The sequence below is a fragment of the Mus pahari genome, chromosome 5, assembly GCF_900095145.1.
Source record: "Mus pahari chromosome 5, PAHARI_EIJ_v1.1, whole genome shotgun sequence".
Lineage (NCBI taxonomy): Eukaryota > Metazoa > Chordata > Mammalia > Rodentia > Muridae > Mus > Mus pahari.
The window spans coordinates 127,673,302-127,700,038 of NC_034594.1; the positions used below are offsets into that span (position 1 = coordinate 127,673,302).

The window sequence follows — 26,737 nt, forward strand, 5'->3', positions numbered from 1 at the left end:
GGAGGGAGGGAGGGAGGGAGGGAGGGAGGGAGGAAGGGAGGAAGGGAGGAAGGGAAGAAAGGAAGAAAGGAAGAAAGGAAGAAAGGAAGAAAGGAAGAAAGGAAGAAAGAAAGAAAGAAAGAAAGAAAGAAAGAAAGAAAGAAAGAAAGAAAGAAAGAAAGAAAAAGACTTCATCTTAGAATTTTTGCTTATGTCTTTCATAGAACTATCCGTAAGGAGCATTTATTATTTTTTAAAGTTGGGTCTGGAGAATTTACCTTACCCTAGGCCAATGAAAAGCCAGAAAATATTCTGTGAGGACTGCTTGTCTGTGCATCCACCCACTCTCCCACCTGCTGCAACCTAGTGTTGGTTTTCTGTTTGGTAGAAACCCCCTGATGGGTCCTGTCCTACTGATTCATCTCATGTATGGTTCTCCCATGTCATTTTGGGGGGAAAGAAAGCATTAGAAAATGACATAAATCCTTTAGTTCATCATCACAGTATTTGCACCAGACGGCCTCATCTATATGAATTAGCCTCCTCTTGTCCACTTGCACTTTTTGTGACTTAAATCCTTTTTTTATTAATCTTGATCCTTATATACACTCTTCCAGATCGCCCCAATGCACCAAACCCACACACTTACTAACAGAAAAAGAAGGAAGCCTTGGACGATGAAGGAGCTGGAAAGGAGAGAACTGAGCAGAGAAGGATCACAAAGGAAAAGAGAAGAGAAAAAGGGATCAAAAAAGCTGTTGGTCAGGTGTCGTTTTTTAAAATAAAATCCCAGTCCTTCCAGTTTTACTAAATGAAGACTCAGGAGCCAAATGCTGGTATGAAAGCCTACTAGTCCAAAGAGACAGAGGAAACACCACCTGACCGTCACACTTCACAGACAGTAAATGCTCCTCCTTCTCGAGACTGTCTTAAAAACCCTCCGAACTGAATGCCCCTCCTTTGTCCTCCGTGTGCACCCCTCTCTCTGACCTCCCTAGCTCCTCTCACTCTCTGTGGCTTTCCCTCTATGTCCACTCCCTGTCAGCTGGGTGTTTGCTTGCTCTTTCACTTGACTTATGATTGACTATATTTAATCTTGTTTACAATAAACAGAACACTCCAGGATTAATGCTACGTGTTAGGGCTGGGACACACACTAGAAACAGGTTTTTTCCAGTATCCAATCTCACAGTGTGATCAAATATCCTACAGCACTCTTGGATTACAGGTGTGTGCTAAGCCTGAGCCACACCACAACTAGCAATAGGTTTTTCCAGTATACAGTCTTGAGATTCACGGCATGTTCTAGGCGACACCCAGTCACGTATGACCTTGTGGTAAGTCCCTTGAGGCCTTTGATGTTCTGTTTTCCTACAGATAACTAAGAGTCCAATCAGAAATTCTCCTAGAATCATGTAATTCTAATGCTCTATTATTCTGTGTTGTTATTGGGAAGGCAAGTAGGGGAGATAAAAATGTCCATCCATTATTACAATGAAAAGAAGTTACTTTAGGTAAAGCTACAAATGAAAAAAAATTATTGGTAGCATTCATATTGGAAATCCTGGCATAGCAGGACATATTGAAAGTGTCAGATGTCCGTAGAAATTATCTCTCTTTTCAATGATCAGAAACCGATGACCAGTGGGGTTGACTGAATACTTGTAGCAATAGTGAGAACTGGCCTGAGTGTGAACATAAGACTGCTTTCCTCAAACCTCTACAAGCTTTTCCTTCACTCTTGCAAGATAACTCTCTTCTGCAGCCTTCATGTCCCAGTTTTTAAAAAAAAAAAAAAAAAAATCCGAAAGCAGAGACATTCAATGAGTAAATGTTCACGGAGAGGTCATAAAAGCTGCCAACTCGATCCCACTCAGGTGCCCGGGAGCAGAGAGGACTAAGGGAAGCTTTTGGAGCACTGAAAACATGATAACCCCACAGACTTTCACATAATGGTGACAGGAAAATTGGCATCCGCAAACCAAAGCTTCTGGGCCAAGCAATGGAGTTCATGTAACCAAAGGGATCAGGAAAAAAAATGAGACTAGTCAAAGATCCCAGATCCCAACCCAAGCTTGCATCCCAGTGACACAAACCAAGATGTCCCAGGCCCATTTCATAGTGCCTAAGAGAGCTTTGCTCTTCTCTGACTCAGTCGTCCTTCTCTCTGCTATGGGTTTAGCCTCATACCCAGTGGGTACCACAAATACACACAAGCAGTTCACAGTGCTAGTCCAAGAAGAAATTCCATTCAAGAAGGCTAGCTTTTCAGTCTTCCATCAAGATAGTGAGGGACTAGCAAACGCAGCTGGTAAAACTGCAGCTGTCTGTGACCTTGCCCCAGGTGACTGTAAAGAACAATGAGTTAAATCCAAGTAGGTCTCAAAAACACACTATAGAGTGGCCATTAGACAATAACCACTTGTTAAAGCTTAGTTTTTCTCTGTCTGTTCCTGAGAGCTTATCGTCCTGGCAGATAGTCTTTAATAGAATGCTGATAAAATCATATAATAGAAATAAAGAAAGCTAAAAGAAAAAAAAAAGGGAAATGATCTACCTTACTGAGAATATTATTCTCAACAAAGCTCCTTTCAGGCAGAGTATGCAGACTTCTAGATAATTATAGCATCCTAGAATCTCTTCCTATGCTTTGTTACCTGAGTTTGCCCATTGACATTTGTGATGAAAATGAGCCCCTGGCCTGTGCATTCAATGGTGTCATTTTCTAACCTCTGATTGTCACCAGACAGATTGTCCAGAGGTGCAACAGAACTTGAAGAGGGGTAATAATTTCAAAAGTAAATGCTTGCACACATAACCCTCTATAAGGGAGTGCCATCTTGTGAAAGATGCCCAGATCATCTGCACTTGTATAGGCCCATATTCCGCAGACCAGCCCCCCTCCCTGTGTTGCCACATCCACCCATTCACTCCACCTCCAGATAAGCCCACGCGCCCTTCAACTGCTCGTCTATCAACAGACCAGAACACATGCACCTCAGTGCGTCCATATGGCTCCGTTATTTCACAAACACTCATTTCCATGCAAATACAATCCAAAGTTAGCAGAATAGAGAGACAGTTTCTTTAACTTTTTTTTCTACCCACTCCATAACTGCTTCAGAGACTTCAGTCTGGTCTCCAGGAGCTAAGTGGTCCATCCTTAATCCTACATGCTCACACATGTCAGTATCTGGTTTCCACCAGTAGGATACCCTCCAGGACACATTGGACACACTTCCAAAGGCTCAGCTTCCTGACCCACACACAGCTCTCCAGTCTTTTCAGAAGCTTCATCCTCAGTTCACAGAAACTCATCCAAACTCTCTTTGCTGAGAGAACACAAAGACCTTGCAAGTCCAAGGAGCCTAACTGACAAGAGTTTACTGGAAGGCTGGTAAGCCCAGAAAATGTGTCAGGTGGCCAAGGTAGGATTGTCTTTCCCAGGGATCCTTCCATTTGCCTCCAGTTGGGCCATCCAAATATCTGGCTACCAATTTTATATAAGTGAAAACAAAATCCAGTGCATTTAGTTAAGGCTGTTGATGGTTTTGAACACCTGATCTGCTTTAATCGGAAACTTGCAGAAAAATTCTTCCCTGTTATTGCCCCTCCCTTGAGATTTTGGCATCATAAATCTGAACGAGTCCTGGGAGAAGATATTGGTGCAAAATCAGCATTTGAAAAATATGCAAAAGAGGACCAGTTTTGATTTAAATGCCTTAAAAAAATTTTTTTAAAGTAAACTCAATAATTGGAAGAAAGCAAGAAGAAAAATTTTCACGTACCACTATCATCTGCAGCAGTTAAAAACACTAAGTTTAATGAGGCCTCCAGCTCTTGCTCAGTGTGTCATAGTAAGCAAATGAGTAAACCTCTCCATGCCTTTTCCCCTGACTGTGGAAAGCAGAAAACGTAACTGAGCACCTCTGCAATGTGCTCCCAAGGAATGGTTTCAACAGGTGCTTTCCATGGGAAGCACTAAGCACTGTACCCTGGCATACAGTAAGTGTTTAATAAATGTTGCACTTTTATGAACTGTATCACTGGTAACACTTGTTCTGACATGTTTGCAGAGGGCTGTCATCCTCAGTAGCCAGTGCTAGCCCTCAAACAGACCTGCAAGTTAGCCTGGCAGGGGATATGAGTTCCACCTCCTCATAGCTGAGGTGTGAGACCCGTCAGGTATGCGAAGAGGCCTACACCGAGGTCATATGAACTACATCTGGCAAAACTCCAGAAGTTAGAAATCTGCTACAAGTCAGGAGAAAGTGAGACAATACAGTTAGAAGGGGGAAACTTGGCTGCAAGTATTTAATACTGAATCATCCATAATTAACTACATATTAATAGCTAAGAGTCATTCACGGCTTACTTTGTGCCCATCACTAAGCTATGTATTTTTTATGTGCTGTCTCGCCTCAACACCACAAAACAATCCAACACAATTTGCCATATAGGTTCAATCACTATTTCCAATTTATGTCTCAAGACAGAGTGGAGTTAAGCCCGTTACCACAGTGTACAGCTAGGAAGCAGCGAAGGTGGAATTGAGACTTGAAGCTATAAGCCACACCCTTAACATTGATGCACTCTCCTGCTTTGAGCAAGAGACTGGTGGGCCCTACACTCTACAGTGTAGGCGGTAGACTCAATGATGCCCGTGGCCTCTCAACTCCTGGGCGTATTTTTATCTAGTAAGAAAAATAAATTATCATCTGAGACTCTGAAAACAGTACCTAAAGTGGACTTTGGAAAAGGCAGGATGCTGCATCCTAGCTTAAAATAGACATGAAATAGTCATGAAAGCATGTATTGATTCCAGTGAAGCATGTGACAGTGATATCTCCCACAGGACTTTTACAGACAAAATAAAGAAGTGTCGGTTGGCTTGAGAACAGTTCAAAAGATTTGAGAAAAGCCGAGCAGTCCAGGAGTACTGACTAACACATTGAAGAGAAGAGTAAGGGAGTCCCCAGTTCTAACCGTATTCTTATTAATTATTTGACTCAACTCTCAGAGCACTTGCCTATCAAATCTGCAGATGACGCAGAGTGGGTGGAGGTCCTGTGCAGAGACTATGACGGACGCGTGACCAAAAGCAGCAGTTACTGCTGGAGTCCCAGCCCCTAGATTCCAGCTTACTGAGGTTGAACTTGAAAAGGTAACTTAAACTTCTTTACCCTCAGCTTCCCCATGTTTAAGATGTAGATAATGATACTTGTCTTGTGGGTGTTGGTTTGTTTAAATGAAGAAAGGCTGGGATTTGGCGACCATACATAGATAGTTTTCCTTTCCACTTGAAAAGATCCCCCATAGGATGGATAGCAACATCAGAAATGAACAAGGAGATAAAACAAACCCAAAACAAATCAGGGCCCAAATCTCAACCTAAAGATCAAACTGAGAATAAAGCTGGAGGCACAATTCTGTCATCTCCTAATGTGAAAAGATCAGAAGTTTCATTGACTACAACCACAAGTCAGAAATCTAAGACTACTTCTCATTTCAAAAGAATATTCACTGAAACAAATATGCTTATATTGTTCTATATCCTGGGAATTTAGAAGGCAGTTGTGGAAAAGTGGCTCCTCCCCTTGCACGTACTTTCAACCAATACAAAAGTTATATGGGAAGAAGTGTTAGGATAAACATAATACATGAGGTGGCTCAGTGGGAACCCAGAGGAAAGGCTTGGTCTTATTCTCCTCAAGAGTAATCAAAGACGGTGTCAACGAGAAAATGACCTCTAAGGACAGTCCTAGAGTTAGACAGACAGGGAAGACAGAGAAACCAGTGTAAAGGCTTGCTGTCACTGGGCTGGCTAGAACAGGAGCTGAGATGGAAATGGTGCCCGTGACAGTGAGCCCTGAGACACCCTGCACATGAAGCCAAGGAAGCTCAATTACAAAGTTAATAAACATCAGGCCCCAGAGGAAACAGCTTTCTGGCTTATCTGCCCCTGCCACTAGCCATGTGTAGATATTTAAATCTAAATTAACCAAGATCAGATAAAATTTAAGGGCAATACAAATCAAAACGTAACCACCATCGCAAGGAGGTCTTGTCTATAATGGAGCACAGTACCACAAGGACATTAAGTAAATATGTGGACTGGATCAGCATTTCCTTATACAGCAGAAACCAAAAGGACTAATAAAACACACAGAGGCTCTAGAGTATTTTGATTTCTTGTTCTTAAGGGTTTTAAGTAACAGAGAGCATTTTGTCATTGCCTGTCTGAAAATGGAGAAGGGATCTCTAATGAATTTGTGTTCTCTGAATAGAATGTGTGTCTCGTGGCAGTCTGGCAAACACTTCTCTGTGGTCCGTTCACACAGGGCTCTTAACCCACTAGACGTAAGGTTTGTGATATGTAGTTAGGGAACATTCTTCCTGAGCACCCAGTATCCCAGCATCCAGACATGTGGGAATTTTCTAACACAATCGTTATTCTTAAATTGACTTGTGGAACCCCAATACTGAGTGCAAAATTGTATGCGTATTCTTTCAAGAGAACAGAAGCCACCCCCACGTAAAAACAGTGTACTAAGAAACCTAATAGTTCCAGTATGCCAATCAGTCACCTAGAGGCCATCTAAACAGCCACTCAAATCATTTCTCACTTTAAAGTTCCACAAAATGTAGAGCTTACCCTTAAGAAAATAAACAATATTTCCACCCCACAATAAGATCTTTAGAGTCCATCATCCTTTGACCTTAGGTGAGAAGATGGCAGGTGAGCATTCGGAAGAACATGGAAAGGGGTTCAGGCACAAATGGCAGATACTCAGAGTCCAGCTGAAGAAGGAATCACCTGACAGCCCTGGATGAGATGCCTAATCAAAGTTCTACTCAAAATTCTAGGCAGCCATGTTCAATGTTATTGTATAGAAATAACTGTACAATGGGGTATAATATCAGCTTGCCAACTGGGAGCTCTCCGAGCACATGTAAAGCCCACTGAGCTACCCATCCTCTGTAAATACTTAGAAACACCTCCAGGATGCAGCTCCCATACGGAACAGGCTGACTTTCAGAGCCATAAATACAAGTTCTCTGTCACCCACTATAGCCAGAGAAGAGAACTTGGGATAATTTAACAAGTTGATAAGTAAAAAAAAAAAATTAATAAATCATAGGGCTTAAAAGATGGCTCAGTGGTTAAGAGCACTGTTGCTCTTGCAGAGGACCTAGGTTCAGTTCCCAGAACCCACATGTCTGTAACTCCAGTTCCACAGGATCCAACACCTTCATACAGACATACATGTAGGTAAAACATGAATGTACATAAAATAAAAATAATTTAAAAATTAATGAGTTGCAACAGATATCTGTTTATGTGTGAATGTGGTTTATAGTTTGTGAAAGCTCAAAATACGGAGCATAGTCCACTCAGACTGTTTGAACATAACCTCAATAAACACTTGACTGACGATATTCAGAAAGCACTCCAGTATTCTGTGTGCCTAGAGGCCATCATTAGAAACCTCAATTGTCATTACATCATAGATCTCTGGGCGCCAATTAATTGAGTTTTCACTGAAATTTTTCAAAAAATAAACACTGCATTTTCTTTAACAGTGGGGAAGCCTACAGTGGGTCATATAGAAATTGGGGTAATTCTAAAGAAAACTGTGAAGTAATACTTGTCTTTTCTAACTCCCAATTCCCATGTAATGACCCCTGACTTTCTCCCAGCAGTCAGTACTCTCATGCTAACAACCACCAGAGTGCTCAGGTCCTGCAGATCCCAGCCAGAGCAGTACTAGAGACAGCTTAATCACTTTGTTGACGCTTGTTAAATCAATAGCAACATATTTAATTACAAATCATTCAATAAAAGAATATGCAGCACTTGCCATGTGCCAGCAGTGTCCTGGGTGCTGGAATTAAAACGGATGTGCCCATTCCCATAAGAGCCTGTCCTCAGTCATGAGGCCAAAAAGAATGAACTCGCTCTAAGTCAATAATGTCGTAAAACTGAGAGTCCGGAGTCTCATCCCCAAGATCTCATCATCACTTTGGTAGAATGATCTGGAAGCCTCAAAATGTCTGAATCCCAAAACGAAGTTTCTGCCAACAGCAGAGATTTAGGTTAGTGTAGCAGAGGCAGACCTAGGCTGGATTATCTCCCTAGCTGGTCTGTTTTGCTTTGTTTTGTTTTTCCAAGGCAGGGTTTCTCTGTGTAGCCATCTCTGTGTAGCTATCTCGAAACTTGTTCTGTGGAGCAGGCTCCTCTCAAATTCAAAGAGATCAACCTGCCTCTGGCTCCCACATGCTGGGGTTAAAGGCAGGAGCCACCACCGCCTGGCGGATTAGCAATTCTCATGAAGTTGTCTCTAAAGGTATGTCAAACACACAGAGCTAAACTGTGTGAAGGGAGCTGCGTCTCTGTAGCTTCCAAGCCCACCAGTGGCAAGAACACTTGGGACCTTGTGGTAAATAAGGATTCTGAGACCCCAATTCAGACTTACTGAGTCAGGAACTCCAAGAGCCCGAGTCCACCCACAGAGCTGTGTTCTAACCAAGCCACGCAGGTAATTCTGAGGCAAGCCGGAGTTTGGCCTTAATGTATCCCGTAGAGTGCACACATCTGACTTCAACACGAAGGACCCAAATGAGGCTTTAACCCTGATGCTGATGGAAATCACCTACTGAAAGAAATGGCAGCTGACAGAACAGTGGCAAACTAGTTCCCAACAGCACACAGCTGGAAATTGCCAGGATGTTAGTATCTGTTGAAAATTCATTTCATGCTTTTTCGACTCTGACCAGCCCCGTGAGAAAATGATCTGAAACCTGGAAAAAGTGGTACACTATCAAAAACCTTTCAACTAATGAATCCTCCGCCCAGTTTCCAGAGCTTCCTGGTCCAGGAGGCTGCTCACAAGTCCATGTGTCTTGACAATGATACTATATAGTCTTTCCCCAGCAAAGTTCCATGCATGGAGCTACCCAGGCAACTTATTTTACAACTCACCAGTTACCAACCTTGCCGCTACATCTCTTGATATTATGCCTCCCTGGAGGGCAGAAGGACTGACAGATAAACCTAAAACATACTTTCCAGATTCATCAGAGATACCATTAAAGCAGGGCCAACGGTGGTGATAAAGGAAAGCTACTGAGGACACACAGCTCTGACAGAGATGGAGATCCACTCTCATGACCCAAAACACCACACTTGGCACAGTTACCGCACCAAGCCTCTCACTTAAGCTACACAACAGGGATGGATCCCAAGAACCTGAGACTTGCATCTAACCGAGCACTATATTTCCAAGTCTAAGGTTCAGTCTCTAACACTGTGGGAGGGGTTGAAGGGGAGAACAACTCCCATGAAGCAGTCACTGCTCTATTAGGGGGATAACTCAGATAAGACTTTGTGCTGTGTTTTCTTTGGTGTGGCTTGTCTTTCCCTCTTGAGGACATATATTTTTAGCTATTCTTTGCTTTCCCGAGATATAGAGATACAAGATTCATCTGAGTTTATGGGGGGGGGGGGGGGGGGGGAGACCAGAGACAGCAATTAAAAAAACATATTTAGAATACTTGAGTGAAGACGCACTTCAGACATTCCCTTGAAATGAGCTGCACATACAAGAGAACACTAAATCAGAAGAGCCTAAAACCTTTGCACGGTGTTTTCTGTCCTTGATTAAGAATGATGCTGGAGACATCAGAGGGAAGCCCACACGAGTCCTCTCTGTGTAGGCTTAGAACATGGTAAGGAAAATGATGTGTAACTCTCATATCTCTGGAACTTTTTTTTTTTTTAAGGGACTGCTTTAAAAGCCAAATGGTGTGCCAGTGACCATGACAATGGTGGTGGCAGCCGTAGTGGGCCCCTCTGCCACACTCCACCCCAATTCCTGTCTGAATTCTCACTGGGACTTAAAATGTTTACAGAAGCCTGCACCTTAGATCAGGGGCTCAACATGAAAAGGCCAAGCTACCACGAGGAGTCTGAGTGGCAGAAACTTAAATAAGTAAACATAAATGCCTTCTTCTTAACCCTGATCTCTAAACCAAAGGTAATCAGCTACCTACTTGTCAGGTACCCGAAAGCAACAGGGCCGGGTAGGAGGCAGTCATTATACGCATGGCAAGAAAAGGCACGAAGTCCTTACTTCTCTGCTAAGGGGATATCTCAGGCAAGACTTCAAGTCCTCTGCTGCTGGTTTCTTTCCCTCTTAAGGGCATACAGTCTAGCTATTTTTTGCATTCCAGATTAAAAGATTGTCCTCTAAGCTGCCTTTCCCTGTGTCACAGTCTCATCATAGACAACAGAGGAGTTAAAGGGAAAAGTTGGTGTCTGATACAGGCCCTTTTCAAAAGACCATTGTCATATCTAAGCAGAGGCAAATGACCTTGCTTTTCTGAAAATTCTAGGAAAAAACCCACACATAACGATGAATTTACTCACAAAGGCTGAGCCTAAAACTGAGAAGAGGAGACAGACAGAAGGATGAAGTGATGGCTAGAAGCCTGGGCCGGAAGAGGAAGGGAAGGCCCGCCCTCTGGCTCCCTGAGTAAAAAAGGATTGATTGTCTTGCATCAAGGGCTACTCCTTCCTGTCTTTGTGGTCAGTGATAGACAGGTTGTGTGTATGTCCTCTGTGGGACTGGACTCTCGTGGTGGGTGATGGAGTCCTGTGAGTGCCCAGAGTGGGGAACTATGAAGATCAGCAACCCAATGGTCTAACAGGTATAATGAAGGGGTCTGCATGAGTTCTGGTCGCTTAAGCAAATTTTGACTCCCCTTTGTTTTAAATAAGAGTACAAAGTCTGAAGGAAGCCAGATGTTCCTTTAAAGAGGGAGGAAAGAAGCAGGTATGGGGCACCTACATCATGGATGGTAATGACTCTGAAGAGATAAGCAGTGTTAGAAGAAGTCACTGATTCCAGTCTGGATCTTTGAGGAGGAAGAAAGGCCTGCGCTCATTATTTTTTTTCTTCCTCCTTTAATTCATACTGTTTGCTGCAACTATTGAAAGGAAGGCAACAGCAGGAAAATGGGGGAGGGGGTAATAGGACACAAACCAATAGACTGAACTATCCCATCCAAGATATGTTTGCTTTCATCCTCGAGTCGTTTTGTCGCTGTGAATTTGTTCATTCCGACTCACTTTCCAGGCTGTCCCCCACTTACAAATGGCATTCACAGTCATAGCCAGGCTTCCCTCACCTCATAGAAAGGACAACCCTAGGGACCCCAGAAAACAAAGGCATTTAATCTGCACCCTTCATGCCAACCTCAGCCATGGCATCTACAGTCACTGGAAAATATGAGGCCCCCATATCCTCTGCAGGCAGGATTGCAGATTTCATCCTTGTTTATTCCCAGTGTCTCCAGTCAAGACTCATGATCTACTGGAGTTACATCAAACCCGAATTTCTCACCAGGCCTGCAGTTTACTATCTTGCAAGGCATGTATATTTAGAGGCAACCAGAGAAGATGAGTATATGCCAAAACGGGAGCTTTGAAAACTAACACTTCCTATAATCCTCAGCAAAGTCCTCCAAATAAATTTACAATTCACTGAACAATTTACAAGGGGGAAATCTGTGATACGCACACATAGCCTCAGACCCATATCCAGAGTGATCTAAGGAGATACTGAAATTCTTCACGAGAAATCCTACATGCACAACCCCAGGTTCACTTTAATGAGCTTCATCCTCTCAAAGGCTGCAAACACATTTGACCTTCCTACTCTGAACTGTTCCTTTCCACACAAAACATGTGCTTGCCTGCTGAGATGGCCAAGTAGGTGAAGGAAAAACAATCTCCCACTGCCCATCTATGATGTAGAATCTCTTAAGTCAGACACACCATTTTGTTCCTTCACCCCTGACCTGGAAAAGTGCAAACAAGAGTAGGCTCTCTCACACAAACTATGTCAGAGATCCCAAGTAACTGTCCCTGAGAAAAGAACAGGCAGAATGGCAGTGTGCAGTGCAGAGAACAGCAAGTAGCTTCCAGAATAGCTGATGCCCGGGGAAGAAAGAACACTTGTTAGATCTATTAGATGAGCAAGCAAGAAAGAAAGAAATGCCATAAAATGGGATATCACATTTTAAATCAGATTAGCATTTTCAAAAAGACTACGTTATCATCTGCAGAAGAGAATGTCGTGAGAAAATAAAATTATCTCCCTATGCAGATATAGCTTCTAAGAAAAAGGAAATGCATTCAGAGGGGGTTGTTCCCTTTCCACCATCTTTCATGTCAAAGCTGAGTTTTATTGTAGACATTTTCCTTCAAATTAGAACTAGACAACCCCTATTAAGAGCAAGATAAGGCTCTCCTAAGTCAGCAGGTCCTAGAAGCACAAATTAAATCACACCTTTTACTTAGCTCAACCTTTCAGATCAATAAAATTAAAATGCCTGACACGTAAGGAAAGGACCTTATCATCCTAGTTTCTCGGTGACTTTCTGTCACAGAGAGAGAGGGGGAGAGAGAGAGAGAGAGAGAGAGAGAGAGAGAGAGAGAGAGAGAGAGAGAGAGAATAAAGTTCAAAAAGTGTCGCGCACAGCAATCCAAATCTGCATGTTCATACCAGAGCCAGTCTTAACATTTCCTAACAATGTTCCTGTTGTGAAAATCTGACCCCCACAAAGAACAAAGTCGTTCTTAAACTGGTCACTACCACCACCGGGAGTACAGTCAATTATTGACACATTAATCACCTGTGTGTCATTTAGCAACTGTGAAGTGGAACCCGGGAGTCTGGATTTTGAACAAGCTCTCAAGTGATACAGAGGAGGTTCCTCACTCTCAGGGAGATGCAAGAATTTAAATGACTTCACCTTGAATGTCCGGGTCCCACCTTGCAGGTGTGCAGAAATCTACCAGAGGATTCCATTAATAATAATGGATGCTTATTGGGTAATTAGGTAATGTTCCAGACACTTGGCACATCAACCCATTGAATTCTCCCCGTAACTCACCCTGACTTTACAGGTAAGAAAATTGTATCATAGAGTAATGAAGTAACTTTTCAAGGTCACTGGGACTTCTGGAGGAGCTGAGATTTGAACCCAAGCAGCCCAATGAGAGAGCTTTAAAGGTAACTTCTGCTCACACTGATTCTCTATGAGACGAAGCGGGTATTTGGGGAAACTGGATGTTGGGAACTGAAGGGAAGTTGACACTAGCTAGCTCCTATGCGCCTTGGAAGAAAATGCAGAGCCCACAGAGGCACAGCGCTTGCACGTGGTCACCACGGGAGGGAATACATTAGTCAGTTACACTGTACAACCAGAAGGGGAAAAAAAAAATCCAACCCGCTTCCCCTCAACATCTTAGCAGATGTTCTCTGAACAGGTTACAACAGCCTACGGGCTGTAGGAACACTACAATGTGTAAGTATGGGGACAGCAAAGATGTCCGGGACAGGACTTGTGGCCAAGGCACAGGGGGTGAGAATAGAATCCGTCTTCTCCGGAATCTCTCCTTTGGCAATCCTTACTTCGTTTTGGCTAAAGGGAAGGATGAAAAAAAAAAAAAAAAACCTAGCAGCACCTTGCTCTCAAAGCTCCTGGTGGAAAACCTGTGTCTTTGCGGCAGAAGTGAAAAGAGGAAAAGGCTTTGGTGTTGGAAACGTGCTTCGTGTCCCAGTCCGGGAGCCTGAGCCTAGCCGGAAGTACCCTATGTGCTGCACCCGGTGACTTGGGAGCCCAGGACCAGCAGGGGAGTTTTGATGGCGCTGTCCGAGGTGCCAAGGAAGGCTGCTGCCACACTTTGCCATCCGTGGGACTGAAAAGCTGCTTTGTCTACTGCAACCAAACGGAGAAGGGGGCTGTCTGGAGGCGGGGTGTCCTAAGCAGGTCACAGCAAAGGGGAACCTGGTGGGTGGGAAATCTAAAAGAACTGTAGAAGGCGGTCGAGGGAAGGGACCTTCCCTGGGAGACCAGTAGAGTACTGCTCCAAGGAGTTATTTGCAGCCGCAGCAGCATGCAACACAATGCAATCAGTCCGCTTTGTGCAGCTCACTGACTGGGCATGACTGCAGGGACCAGACCCCTCCCCCGCCCCAAAGCCCCTATCTAAATAGTTCAACCCAAGCACTCTATGGCCCGGATCATTCTGTGGAGGTGGGAGGGGGAGGTGAGAACTGGAGAACAAGGAGGAGAAAGGGAGAAACCCAGCCAGGGGGTGTCTGTGGGAGGATGTGAACAGCAGCAGGAAGCATCGCAGCTTAGAGATGCTCCTTCATTTCTAATGAGGTGCTGCTGCCTAGAAGCACCATGCGCCAGCCAATCCCAAAGCGGCTGAGGCAGGGAACTGGAGAGGGAAAAAAAAAAAAAAAGGAAGGCCAAAAGCTAGAGGTTGGGGGCTGCAGGGGATGTTCAGGCCCCAGAGAGGGGGAAAGCAAGATGCCTTGCAAACTAATACTTGAGCCCCACCCACCCCCAACCTCAGCTTTCTCACTGCTGCACACCTGAGAGGAGGGTTGGGGGGAGGGAGCATGGGACAAAGAGGAGGAGTTTCTTTTGCAGGTGTATTCTTCCCAAGAACTGTGCCTCCACAGGCACCAAAGTCCCTGTCCCCAAGACGACCCCCCACATCTAACCTCAAAACATCGGCTTACCTCCTATAATCCCCTGAAACACCCTACCACCCTCAACTCCTAATGGCCTTGACAGGCATGCAAATTCTTAGTGCAGAGCAGGCAGGAAGCTGCCTGATCAGCAGCCTGCATTCCATGAGCTTGGTAAAACCTGCAAAGATGTTCCTTTCATCCTAGCCTTTTACCCCCAAACCATCACCTCCATAGATGACCTACCCATTCTTTGTAAAGAGCAACACCCTTGGCTTTAGAGAGAAACTGTTTGCACACCTCTGACCCTCCGCTGATGGGTTCAGGCCCAGTAGATCTATCTGGTTCAGGATACTGGGAGAGCAGCCAGGTATGGCAAAAATTAAGAAGCAAGAGTAGCAACCAAGGACCAAGAAAGGATGAACACACCTCCTTGCCTGAAGAGAGAGCTCCAACTTTGAGCTCTTTGGGCTGGTGGTGACATGATCACCTCCCCCGACAGGCATCCACTTTCAGTAGAACTTAAACTTGGTCTCCAGAGTTAGCTGAGTCCCTAGCCCAACGCCTTTTTCATAAGTACTCATTTGTCTTCTTGTATACATGGGTTTACTCTTTGGAGCTTCTGATCTGACAAATCCCCTCCCAGAGCCTCAACTTCTCTGCTGGCAGACAATGCAAGTGTCTTTCCCAGCTGGTAGGAATGGGAGCAGAGGGACTGGCTTAAGTGGTGGAAAAGAGAGAACTGATTATGAAAGAATCCTTGAGATTTGAGGTAAGCCAAACCACATAGAGTGCAGCTTCTGAAAGGGTTAGGACTTTGGGGGTGGCCAAGAAACAGACAAAGCCCAGAAAGAGGCAGATGTCTCCACACCAGGCACCTAAGTACCCTAGAGATTTCCACATGGAAAATAATCCCCCAAACCAGAAGTCTTACCTTGAAAACCTCTAGTGCCCAAATAGGTCTCCAGGGCGTCACACTTGCCCGTGGATGCAACAAGGTAGGGTGCATTTGAGCAAAGGGGCAAATTTTGGCACCAGGAAGGGGTGGGGAATAGATTCCATGCTAGGTGCCCCCCCTCACCCGATGGAATGCAAAGGGGGAGAGGGAAGTCATGGTGGGTAAGAAAGGATATGGCCAATCGATGAGCTTCTTGGCGTATTTCCTGACAATGTTATCTTCTCCGAAGATGAACAGGGATCTGTTGACCGTGAAACAGTTCTGCCGGACTGGTATGGGGTTGTACAAAGCCATAGTCCGCGCCCTCTGCGCTTTTGACTGCTTGTAGGCGGCCGCCGGCCCCGAGGCCGGTACGGGGGTTCCTTGTCGGTTCCTGCTCTGGTCCGAGTCTCCATCGCCTGAGCCTGGCCTGCCAACGACCACCGCCTCCCCGAAGCGAGCCATCCTGAAGTTTAAACAGACAGAAGACACACAAAGGTGATCGCCGAACACCCGCACACAACAAGAGGCAGAAAAGACACAGGCAGGCTCAGAGCCTTATCCACACAGGCGCAGGGACCACCGCCTCTGGGGACCCCTGCAGGCTCTTCAGCCCTGCTCTGAACTGTTGAATCTAAAGGCAACCTCTGCGAAGCTCCATTCCTCAAGGAAAAAAAAAGAAGAAGAAGAAAGGGGGGTAGGGCTTCTAGAGGGAATATTTTCCCCAAAATGCCAGCGTGGGGTGGTGTTCAGGGACCGGAGAGGGGTGGAGTAGGTTGGTCCTCAAACATAGCTCCTCTTCTGGCACACGTTCCACCTGGCTGAGAGAAAGGCAGGCTCTGGTCCGCTAGGTAATAGTTTGCTGATTTATTGGTCGGGGTGAGGGGTAGAGAGGAAGAAGGAAATGAAAACAAAAGAACTTTGAAAAAAATGAAAAGAAAAAAGACGAGGGCCAGCTACGGTGACATGCTTTAGAACGCCAGCCCCTGCGAGTCCATCTAAGAAATTCCACAGCCAAGACTTGGCTCTTTAAATCTGCCAGCGGAGATGCATCCAAAGGTTGGAGAGAGGGAAATGATGGAGGTGGGGGGAGAGCGGTACTAAGGTTCCTGCGTAAACCGCATCGCCCGAAAAATGAAGATGAGAAGTCGAACCAGCCGGAGAGGGGCAAATGACTTCACAGCTCCTGCTTTGGGGGTAGAAGTTGAGCAGCAACCAGAGAGCAGCGAAACCCAAGTGCCAGCATCCGCCCAGAGCGCTTGCCGCCGCCGCCGCCGCCGCCTCCCAGGATCAGCATGCAACAGCGATCCGCGGCTGCGCCGGGAAGAGGGTGGGAGAGCGAGCGAGCAAGCGAGCGAGCGGGCGGGCGGTCGAGCACTCGCAGTGAGGAACAGGTTGCAGTCAGCCTAGCTAGCGATGGCAGGGCATAGGACTTAATCCACATACCGAACTTCCTCGCCAGCTCTTTCTCCTCCCGGCCTTCCTGGCTACAGAGAGCAGAGACGATGCTTAAGGGCAGGTTGAGGAACACAGCGCAGCAGCGCAGCAAGGTGGCCAAGGATCCGAGAGAGACGCGGGGGCGGGGCTCTCAGAGTCCAGCGTGGTGAGGCTGGTTTGGCTTGTGAATTCGTTTGACTAAAGGCTATCTAGGCAAGGGTCCAAGGAAGAGTCGCCGTTACCCTCAAGAGATGAAAAAGGCCCGCTGAAGCTGGTGATGCCTGTGGACTCTCTGCAACAGATCAAAGACCTGTCCAGGAACGCTGTCCCTTGTCCTAGGAAGGGTACCCAGGGCTGTGCCTCTTTCCATGCCCTGCATAAAGAGTTCTGCTCGCTGCTGCTCTAGTGGAGGGTAGGGACTTTGTGCACCCACCCCTAGGATCTTGTAGCCTCTGCTTTGGACCTCCTAGGTTCCACTACCATCATCAGGGATCCCCAGGGCAAAGAGAGTGTCCTCTTCCTAAACCAGCACTTTAACAGGCTTCACAGAGAAGTACCCTCTGCTTCTCTGGGACCTTCTGTCCTCTGGATCCTAAGGGACCTGACCAGGCAGCCTTCTAGATTGGGTTCTGCTTTCTTCCTGGCAGGTGGCCCAGATATTCCAATCCCTAGACAGAGAGCCTACGCAAACTGCCCTCAAAATCCTAACAAAGGGGGTTTCCCACCCACCACCACCTTTTACTTTCAACCAAGGATCATCGATCTTCTCAAACTTACTTCATTAAAAAAATAAAAATAAAAATAAAAAGTCTGAGCTGCAGAGGGAGGAAATGTAATCCAAAGAAAGAAGCTCTGTGTTTAACAATCTAGTCCTTGCCTACAGGAGACTCCGTGGACAGTCTATCCCTGTCCCCACCCATCATCTGCACTGTCACTGTCTGGAACATACTTTCCTTGATTTATGCTCACCTTTGGCTTCAACACATAGTTGTATCCATAATCTTTCTAAATAAGCGACGGAAGGGCTGAGGGCAAGGGCTGGCTGAAGATGTAAGCAAAGGCTAACCAAAGCCCCGGTGTGGGAAGTCGTGGTGAGGGCAGTGCCGCAGGCCTGAAAGGCAGTGTGTGAAATTAAGTGATTAAGAGATAAAGTGGTGTCTGGGTGTTAGGCATGTGTATTCCTACTTGTATGTGTCTGTGCATGTCTATGTGTGTGCACTGATACATGTCTGTTGTATGAGAGTGTTGAATGTGTAGGTGTGTGTGATGGAAAAGGTTCTGTGTACAAGAAATGCAAAGAAATGGCCTCAACGCAGGGGTGCTTTGCAGTTACCCCTGCCCTCAGGAAGGGAGTGTTGACCCTGGGATTCATCGGAGACCATTTCAGACCAAATCACGGTTGGAGGTGTGCCAGTGTCACCTGTTATTGTGATCTCACTTTGCTGAGGAGCTTAATAGGAGACAGAGTAAAGGAAGGTGGCTGTGAAGTCTCACTAGATGGTCATCTAGACCAAGTGGCTATCTTGGAACTCTGTAAACTTCATGGGACTAAAAAAATCTAATATTCCATAGCAGAGGAGCATACAAACCATTCATTTAGCAAATATATTTGTGTACATTCCCCATAACAGACGCTATTTTAGACATTGGGGATTCAATAATGAGCCATATGGATGATGACATAAATGATGTGTCTTTCATAACTTCCACGAGATTGTATAGCTTCGCAGGCTCTGCTCTAAATCTCACTTCAATGATGAGACATAACACCTTCCTCATCATGCCTTTGTGTCTGTTTGCTAAACAGGGCACACTAGCCTTTTACCTTCCAGAAGTATTTCTGAGAAAGATTAAGGACTCCTGCCTTGTCTCCCAGCAAGCCAAGATCTAGGACTGATTGTGTTTCCTCTTTCTTCCATACCCTGGGTTTCCTGTGACTGCTGAATTCTTTAGAGGCCTAGAATACGCAAGACAATATACTGGCAGCACTGGGACCTGATGGGGCTGAACCCAGCCTTCCTGCATTCCCACAGAGTAGGCTTTACAAATATCTAGGCAGAGTTCACTCAGGAGCAGGAATGGCGAATGGTGCTGTAGTAGAGTTAATTAGGATTCTCAGAGAAGCAGTCCCAGAGGGCTAGGGAAAATATTATGGCATCAATCGGTTTGGAAGGGGGGCTTGGTTTAAGGGCAGCAAAGTTGAAGGAAGGCATATTCTTCTCTCTTCCCCTCCAACCTGAATGTCTCGGCTCTGAGAGCTTTAATACCTATGGGTCTCTATACTGGCTTCCTTCTCTTCACTTTACAACTTGCCAGGTGGATACCGTTTTAAAGACTAAATCGCACCAGTGATTGATATAGTTACCAATGTACACAAGCCCTACAGCTGGCCACTACTATAGACCTCACAGCCCAGATGAGCATGAATTAAGGTGCTGACAGAACAGCAGAGCTTCGGAGTCATGAAGGCGTTGGTTCCGATCTGATAAAAGGCAGAATGTAAACATCTAATGGATCTGATCTTCAGTTTCTAATAACCATGCTACATAATTGTAAACTGTATATCATCAAGAGGAGACACAATGATGCTAAGCCTATGGATGCCCTGCCTCCTATTCTCAAGATGAATTCTGACCCGTGCCTAAATATTCCGGGAACCACGCTAAAGGGAACTATCAGGAGTGGCCAGAACATTGCCATCATGATCCTTGTATGGAAATCTGGCAAGTATGTTTTCCCCTGGTTTTACTGTTCTCTTAAAGACCCACAAATGGAAGTGTGGAGTATCAGCAACTGATCAGAACTCTGGAAACACCTTTGGAAAACCCCTTTCTCTGACCTCAGAGAGCCAGAAGTCTTATTTCCCTGTTGCCAGAGCACCATCTACTGGTCACTGGTGAGACAGCACTCTGAGTACAAGTACTTAGCAGTACAGTACCTTGGGAACCAAGCTTGAGAGCTCAGAAGTCCTTAACAATCAATCACCAGTTCTATGCCACTCCCAGTGGGACTTTGTCGAGATCTGCACCCTCCATTTCACACTACCAGCAGTTCCTCTCACAGTTCCCAAGAAGTTCATACCCACATATTGGATACAACATTACCAACACACACACACACACACACACACACACACACACGGGAGGGAGGAGCAGAGGGGTGAGGCGGATAGGGAGAGAGAGAGAGAGAGAGAGAGAGAGAGAGAGAGAGAGATGGGGGTGAGGGATGATCAGGATGTAGCAGCCAAATGTTCTGCATGTTTCCCTGCAAGCTGTGATCTGCAGACTCAGAATTCAATAGGAGCAGAGGAAGCCAGTGAAAAACTTTCCCAGATTATTGAACATATACAGATTATTACATTTCAGAATCCTTTTTCCTATAACCCTGATACTCCTGTGAACAATTCAACTGTCAGACAAGATCGAGGGAGACTAACAGGAGTATTTTCAGCCTCGTGTGTAAGAGAAGGGAGGCAAGGCCATTTCAGTGTCCCTAGACCAGGCAGGCCAAGGAGCACATGCCAGGGCATACAGAGTGGCGAGTTGAGAATCTACCCCATTCATTCATAAAGATCTTTCCAGACCTCACAGGCTTTGGGCCATCTTCATATAAGATTTTAGCTACTCATTGAGCAATCTGAAAATCTGGGCCTTGGCTGAAGATGTGTTTCCCCTCCCACCAATCCTGATCACTCTGCCTTGCCAATTACACTTGGATGGCTTGGGCTTAAACTATCAGAGCCCCCTTTGTTCTATTTTTCCCTTATTGAGCTTTTCCAAGAAATAGACTCTTATGCAAAACAGTGCTCTAAGGAACATAATGCAGAGAGGACTTGGGAGTGGGTTCTTAAGACAAAGTTGGCAGCAGACCATGTGCAAAAGCACAGCGGAGCAGAAGAGCAGGATGGGAATGCAGACATCTCAGGAGGCTGCTGGCACTCACAGCACCACACAGCCTTGACTCTGGCGGACAATGGAATTTCACATCCTTATATAATAATGCCCAGCCCTGGAATGAGCATCTCTCAGACCTGGGCTTGAGAAACTCCGGAACACCAGGATCTACCAGTTGATCAAACAGCTGAAATTTGCCCAAAGGAATTTTCAACACCTCTTCAGTAATAACAGCGCTAAGGATATCTTACTGCTTCTTTGCTGCAGAGATGTGAGACATATTCTATTTGTTATCTGAGGCCCAGAGAGTAAGGGACTTTTCCAGTGACAGAAAGCTGGGAAACAGTCAGCTCTCCTCAGAGTCCTTATGGCAGTGGCTGCTGTGAAGGTGATGTATGTCAAACAATGTCTTCCTTGCTTAAGAGTTAGGTCACAGACATGATGTTAGTATTGCAGAAGAAAGGCATGAAGTTAGGAGTCTCCCAGGGGATTAAATAAGAATACACCATACCAATGGACTGTTATAAAAGACTATTCATTGATATGTATACAGCTCTTGGAGTGGCACCTATCACACAGTAAGTGCCGTGTGCCTTTCCCATGTCTTGTCTATGTCACCGAGGCTGGGATAACACACAACAGGCACCTTGTGACTAATGGGTAGCTTTCTGTTTCAGAAAGAACAGAATACAGCCATTGGATGGCTTTGGTTTGAGGACTGGGGTTAGATGGGGGAATAGAGACATCTAAGTGCCTACGATATGGTCAAAAAAGGTGTGGTGTTATACACCTGTAATTCCAGCACTAGAAAAAGTGAGGCGGTCAGATTGCCACTTTAAGATCAGTCTGGGGTACACAGTGAGACCCATCTTCAAAACCCAAGGATGGGGATGTGGCCCAGTGGCAGAGTGCTTGTCCAGCATGTACACGGCCCTTGGGTCAATACCCAGCAGGAAGAGAAAAGGGCAGGACTGGATGCTTGCAGCATCAGGAACCCAAAGGCCCATGCTACTTGAGAGGGCTGGATGGTCTGTTTATTGATTCATGAATTCATAAACCACTTGGCACATATTCATAAAGCCCTTTTCATGTGCTGGGCATTTCTCTTGGACTTCTGGAGCTCAAAGATAAACTAGAAATGGTCTAAGAACTCTAAGAACATAAGAGTTTAAAGGAGAAACAGGAGAGACTGTTTCCTGAAAGGCTCTCTCCTAGAAACAGGACATGGAGTGCACAGAAAGTGACTGAGAAGAAGACAGTTCTTTTAAGTGGAGGCAACTAGCGAAAGCAATCAGTCCATGATGCCCCAGCATTGTAGCCTGGGATAGCCCACCATATGAGAGCTCCAGCTGGAAACCACGTACAAGATGTGTGGGGTCGACTATGCAATCTGCATTTCTATTTGCATGCCCCGTGCCTGTAATCACAGAGGTGTAGCCTCACTTCTTCAGTCCATCCTTTGGCATCAAATGAGGTCACTGTCCAGCCTGAACAAACAAGCAAATATGTTGACCTACTAGGTGTTAACTGCCATTGGGAAAGCCAGTGGTGGCGGTTTAGAGCCTTGGAAAGGTTGGATCTCAGCCCCATCTCTGCCCACCTCACCTAGAGAACCACTTGTGCTGCTCTGCCAAGGTCAAGGTGAGTGAGTGAGACTCAGCAGAGCTCCTGTGCCTACTACTGAGGGTGATCTATCAGAGAGTAGGAACCACTAACAGAAGCAGCCCGCCCCCTCACCCACCCCCTTGGCCTCTTGTTTCAGGAAAACACAACAATGGAGCCTGCATTCTGCAAAGCTTGCTCAGTCTACTTGGGCTTAGATTGATTCATCCATTCAACAACTATACAATGAGTGCAGTCTGTGTGCCAGGCATCGTGCTAGATGCCAGAACAAGTAAGGGAGTGCCTAGGATAGGGAGGGGTTCAGTGTGGACGCTGTACCTGCCACGCCTGTCTAGCCAGCTCCTCTTTCTGAAGGATTCTCTTGAAGGTTATGCTCCCAGAGCAGAGAAAGCAGCTTACAGCTGAAGCAGAGCCTTAGGAGGAGCCTGAGGCCAAGAGAAAAGACTGCTTACCCATCATGCCTCTCTTGGTGCCCTCTGGGTGGGAACCAACAGCAGATTAAGTCACCAGCTGTCCATCACCGCACCCTCTCTCCCCCAGCCTCTCCTACACGGAGCGGCTGGTTGCACCCACTCAGTATAAAATAATCGGAGTGAATAAGGCATCTCCACATGATACGGACTCAAGGGCAGTTTTGAAATGCACACCTGTGAAGGACATTTGCTGACTCTGCCTCTTCCACTCAGCAGAAACTGCGCTACGGCTCTCCAACGACCTGGGGTGGTCAGTGTTGAAGTCTGCTTTTCCCTCGCCCATCGGTATCATTTGGGACAACTGGCTTCCTTTTCTTCCCTGAGAACCACCCCTCGTCTTCATATCCCAGTTATCAAATCTCCCAGTTTCTCGCTCTTCCCATCTCTGGCTTTTTATTGCTCTCACCTTACTGTGCTGGACGCTCAGGGTCTCCTCCGCCCCTTCCTCTTCCCTCTGGGCTCCCATCCTTGCCGTGTGCTCTCACGTCTTAGCCCCTTAGCTCTCATCTTTCGCCTCACCTCCAATGAAGTAACACATGTCTTCTAATCATTCCAAGCTCGGTGTGAATTCAAGCCAAGTTCTCCTTCCTACGATTATAATTTTTAATCCCTGGGATGCGGTTGCCCCAGCCAATCATTTAAATTGAGTGACTTCCTATTGCTTATAAAATGTCCAAACTCCTTAGCACACCAATTCAAGAAAATCTGGACAAGTTGGATCTTCCAGATCTTTCCCACACAGGTGCCAAGTGCGTCATGCACCACCAAAATCGCAGTTGTGTCACAAACGTCGCGCCAACTATTGCCTGAGACCATTTAGCACCTGTTGAGACTGGTCCAGAACACACCCCTATTCACTTCTCCAGCTCCAGCCACTGGTCAACTGAGTTTCACCTGCATATGTCTTTCACAGTCCCTCCAACTCCATACCCCCTCTCTCTTGCTCATTCATAGAACTTCATCTCCTTCATCTTATTACGTAGGATAACTGCATTTTATTATCTTCATGGCAAGCCTTTACAAAGTACCTAGTCAAATGGATGAACAGATGTTTTTGCAATTCCTTTTGATTTTAAAAAATAAAGTGGGGGGATGCCTGCTTATTTACCAGTTAGTTAGGCATCTGGCCCTGCCTGGAGAGCTGGCCTTCTTGCAGATTCTAGATCTCTCTTTGGATCTCTCTGCTTTATGGCCAGATGTTTCCAGCTGTTCCTTCTAATGTAGTGATCACCTCCTCCTTTATATTACAAAGGGGTGCTCACCTCCCCTGAAGGAAGTCAACTGATTCTGACCCTCAGAATCGCATTGCCATTCAGCCTCAGCTTTTTTTTTTTTTTTTTTTTTAATGAATCATTAAGTTAGAAAGTTCCAAAGACTACCTCCAGCCTTCAGAAGCAGGGCTGAAATAATATTGCCAAGTGGGTTATGAAAGGAAGACATTGAGATCCCCCCACATCAAGAAAAGTTTCAGAAAACGAAACACAGAATAAAAGTTAGCCTCAAAAAAAAAAAAAAAAAAAAGTAAATGTCATCATCATGTCTCTCTCCTAAATAAAGAGTTACACAGGAAAAAGATATCCTGCCAGGCGGTGGTGGCGCACGCCTTTAATCTCAGCACTTGGGAGGCAGAGGCAGGCAGATTTCTGAGTTCGAGGCCAGCCTGGTCTACAGAGTGAGTTCCAAGACAGCCAGGGTTACACAGAGAAACCCTGTCTAGAAAAAAAAAAAAAAAAAAAAAACATTCCAACCCCTGGATATAAAAATCAAGCAAACAACAACAAAAATCGCACACACCTCACCCTAGATGCAGCTCTGATTTGATCTGCCACTCAGGTGTACAGACATGCAAGTGATTTTTTTTTATGCTGTTGAAAGCTTTCAGACAGGCTTAGTTCAGCACTTGTAAATGGGAAGAAAGACAAGCTTCTTAAGATATTCAAAGGACTAAGTAAGAAGGAGGACTGGGAGTGTGGTTGAGTGGGAGAGCACTTGGCTAATATGCAGGAGACCCTTGATCCCTAGTACTAAAAAAAGAAAATTCCAATCAAACAAGTATTTCTCAAATGTTTATTCTGTTCTAATACCCTTGGCAAGTCAATTCCTGGAACATACACATAGACACACTCACAATGACATACTCTAAGATATTTTGTTGTTTTTAACACAACCACTTTGTCCTCAGTCACATTATTCTAAATGTATATAGCCAATGATTAATATAATAATCCCAAATTTCTAAGTATGCTGTTTTCTTTTATTCCCGAACAAATCACAACTTCATATGGCAAATTCAGGGCTATTAAAAAAATCAGAAAAATAAGCATACATCAAAGAAGCAAAAGTTAATGTGATACATGTGTGAACTATCAGAGTGAACACTGAGTATTACGGCACAAGCTGTAATCTCAGCACTTAGAAGGCTGGGGCAGAAATATTTCAAGTTCAAGGCCACCCATGGCTGCATAGTGAGACTGCATCTTTACAAAACAACCAAGAGCTGATGAGATCATTTAGCATGTAGGGGCATCTCCAAGCCTGGTGACACAGGTGAGTTTGATACCTGAGATCCACATGGTAAAAATAGAGAACTCACTCCTGAAAGTTATCCTCTGACCTCCACACACACATGGACACACACACACACACACGGACACACACGAATACACATGCACACATGTGTGACTAACTTAAAAAAACAGAAAGGAAATATAACATAGCATATCATTTACATAATTAACATACATATAATTTTAAAGCAATAAATAATTACAATATACAGGCTTAGAGTAATTATAATAAATATTAAAAGCTATTAAGTCAAAGGCACTATTCCTAACTTTCCTTATTTCTCAGAATAATCTCATGGCATAGGTACTATTATGATCCCCCTTTTATAGATATGAAAAGTAAGACCGAAAAAAGATCAAATCATTTTCTGATAGGTGGTTAGTGGCATAGAAAGTCAACCTAGGATTACCTAACTCTCATACCCATTATCTTAGCCCCTGTATGGCCTCTAACTGACATCAACAGAGACTGGAGTGAGTTACTCTATTTCATCATGATTCTACAATCCCAAGGGTAGAAGGCACATCCAGACTCTCTAGGTGGTGCTGACAGTGCTCAGAGCCCAGGCGTTGCAGCACATAACACTCTTAGGAGACTTATACCTCAGCCCTGCTCTGTTTATATACACTTGTGCAAAGTAGCATCGCATCTTGGGGACTACCAGAAGAGCCAAATGTGGCGACCAACCCTCAAGCTGCATTCTGGCACATTTTCAACTTCATTTATCGTCTCGCACTTTAGTCTCTCAGAGCATCATCTGTCCTGCCAACCTGCCTCCTAGTTCAAAACCTGTTTCAACTCCTCAAAAGTCTTCAAACCCCAAGAGTCATGCTGCTGCTCAAAGCACATATCCATCTGTTTGTCAATCAATGGTCAAATTTATCTGAAATGCACTAACCCCTGAACTTTCTGTGGGTCAATCCCATAATCCTTCTGGAAAAGCTACTGGCCAAATTCCTGGGGGGCGGGGGGGAGTCAGTGAAGAAGTGAAAGTCAGGGAGGAAAAAGAGACAGTGCTCGCTCAGAGCAGGAAGCAAGGATCTGCTGCACAGACCCCAATGTGACCCAGAATGGTGTATTCAGAGAATCCAGTGACGACACTAGGAATATCGATCCTGAACATGAAGAGTGACTTCAACTTTTTCATGAACACTTCTACTGCCAACGCAAGCCATGAAAGTATTCAGCAAATTTAAATCCTCCTGCCTCTCAACTTGTTTTCCTGCCTGCGCTCCAGCAGGTAAAACACCCACAGACTCACAGTGCTCTGGGCTG

The 26,737-nt window shown here is 45.3% G+C and overlaps 1 protein-coding gene across 8 annotated transcripts in view; it reads right to left on the minus strand.

Moving 5' to 3' along the window:
- Positions 1-26,737, minus strand: part of Cacna1e (calcium voltage-gated channel subunit alpha1 E) — a 478,307-nt gene that overhangs the window by 308,069 nt on the left and 143,501 nt on the right. For 7 of the 8 annotated variants that reach the window (XM_029539216.1, XM_029539219.1, XM_029539215.1 and 4 more), the window contains exon 3: positions 15,665-15,934. In XM_029539216.1, coding sequence (XP_029395076.1) covers positions 15,665-15,934 — 270 coding nt within the window. Of the gene's footprint in view, positions 1-15,664; positions 15,935-16,914; positions 17,000-26,737 lie in introns of those variants that run through there. The other variant, XM_021197360.2, reaches the window with a different exon arrangement.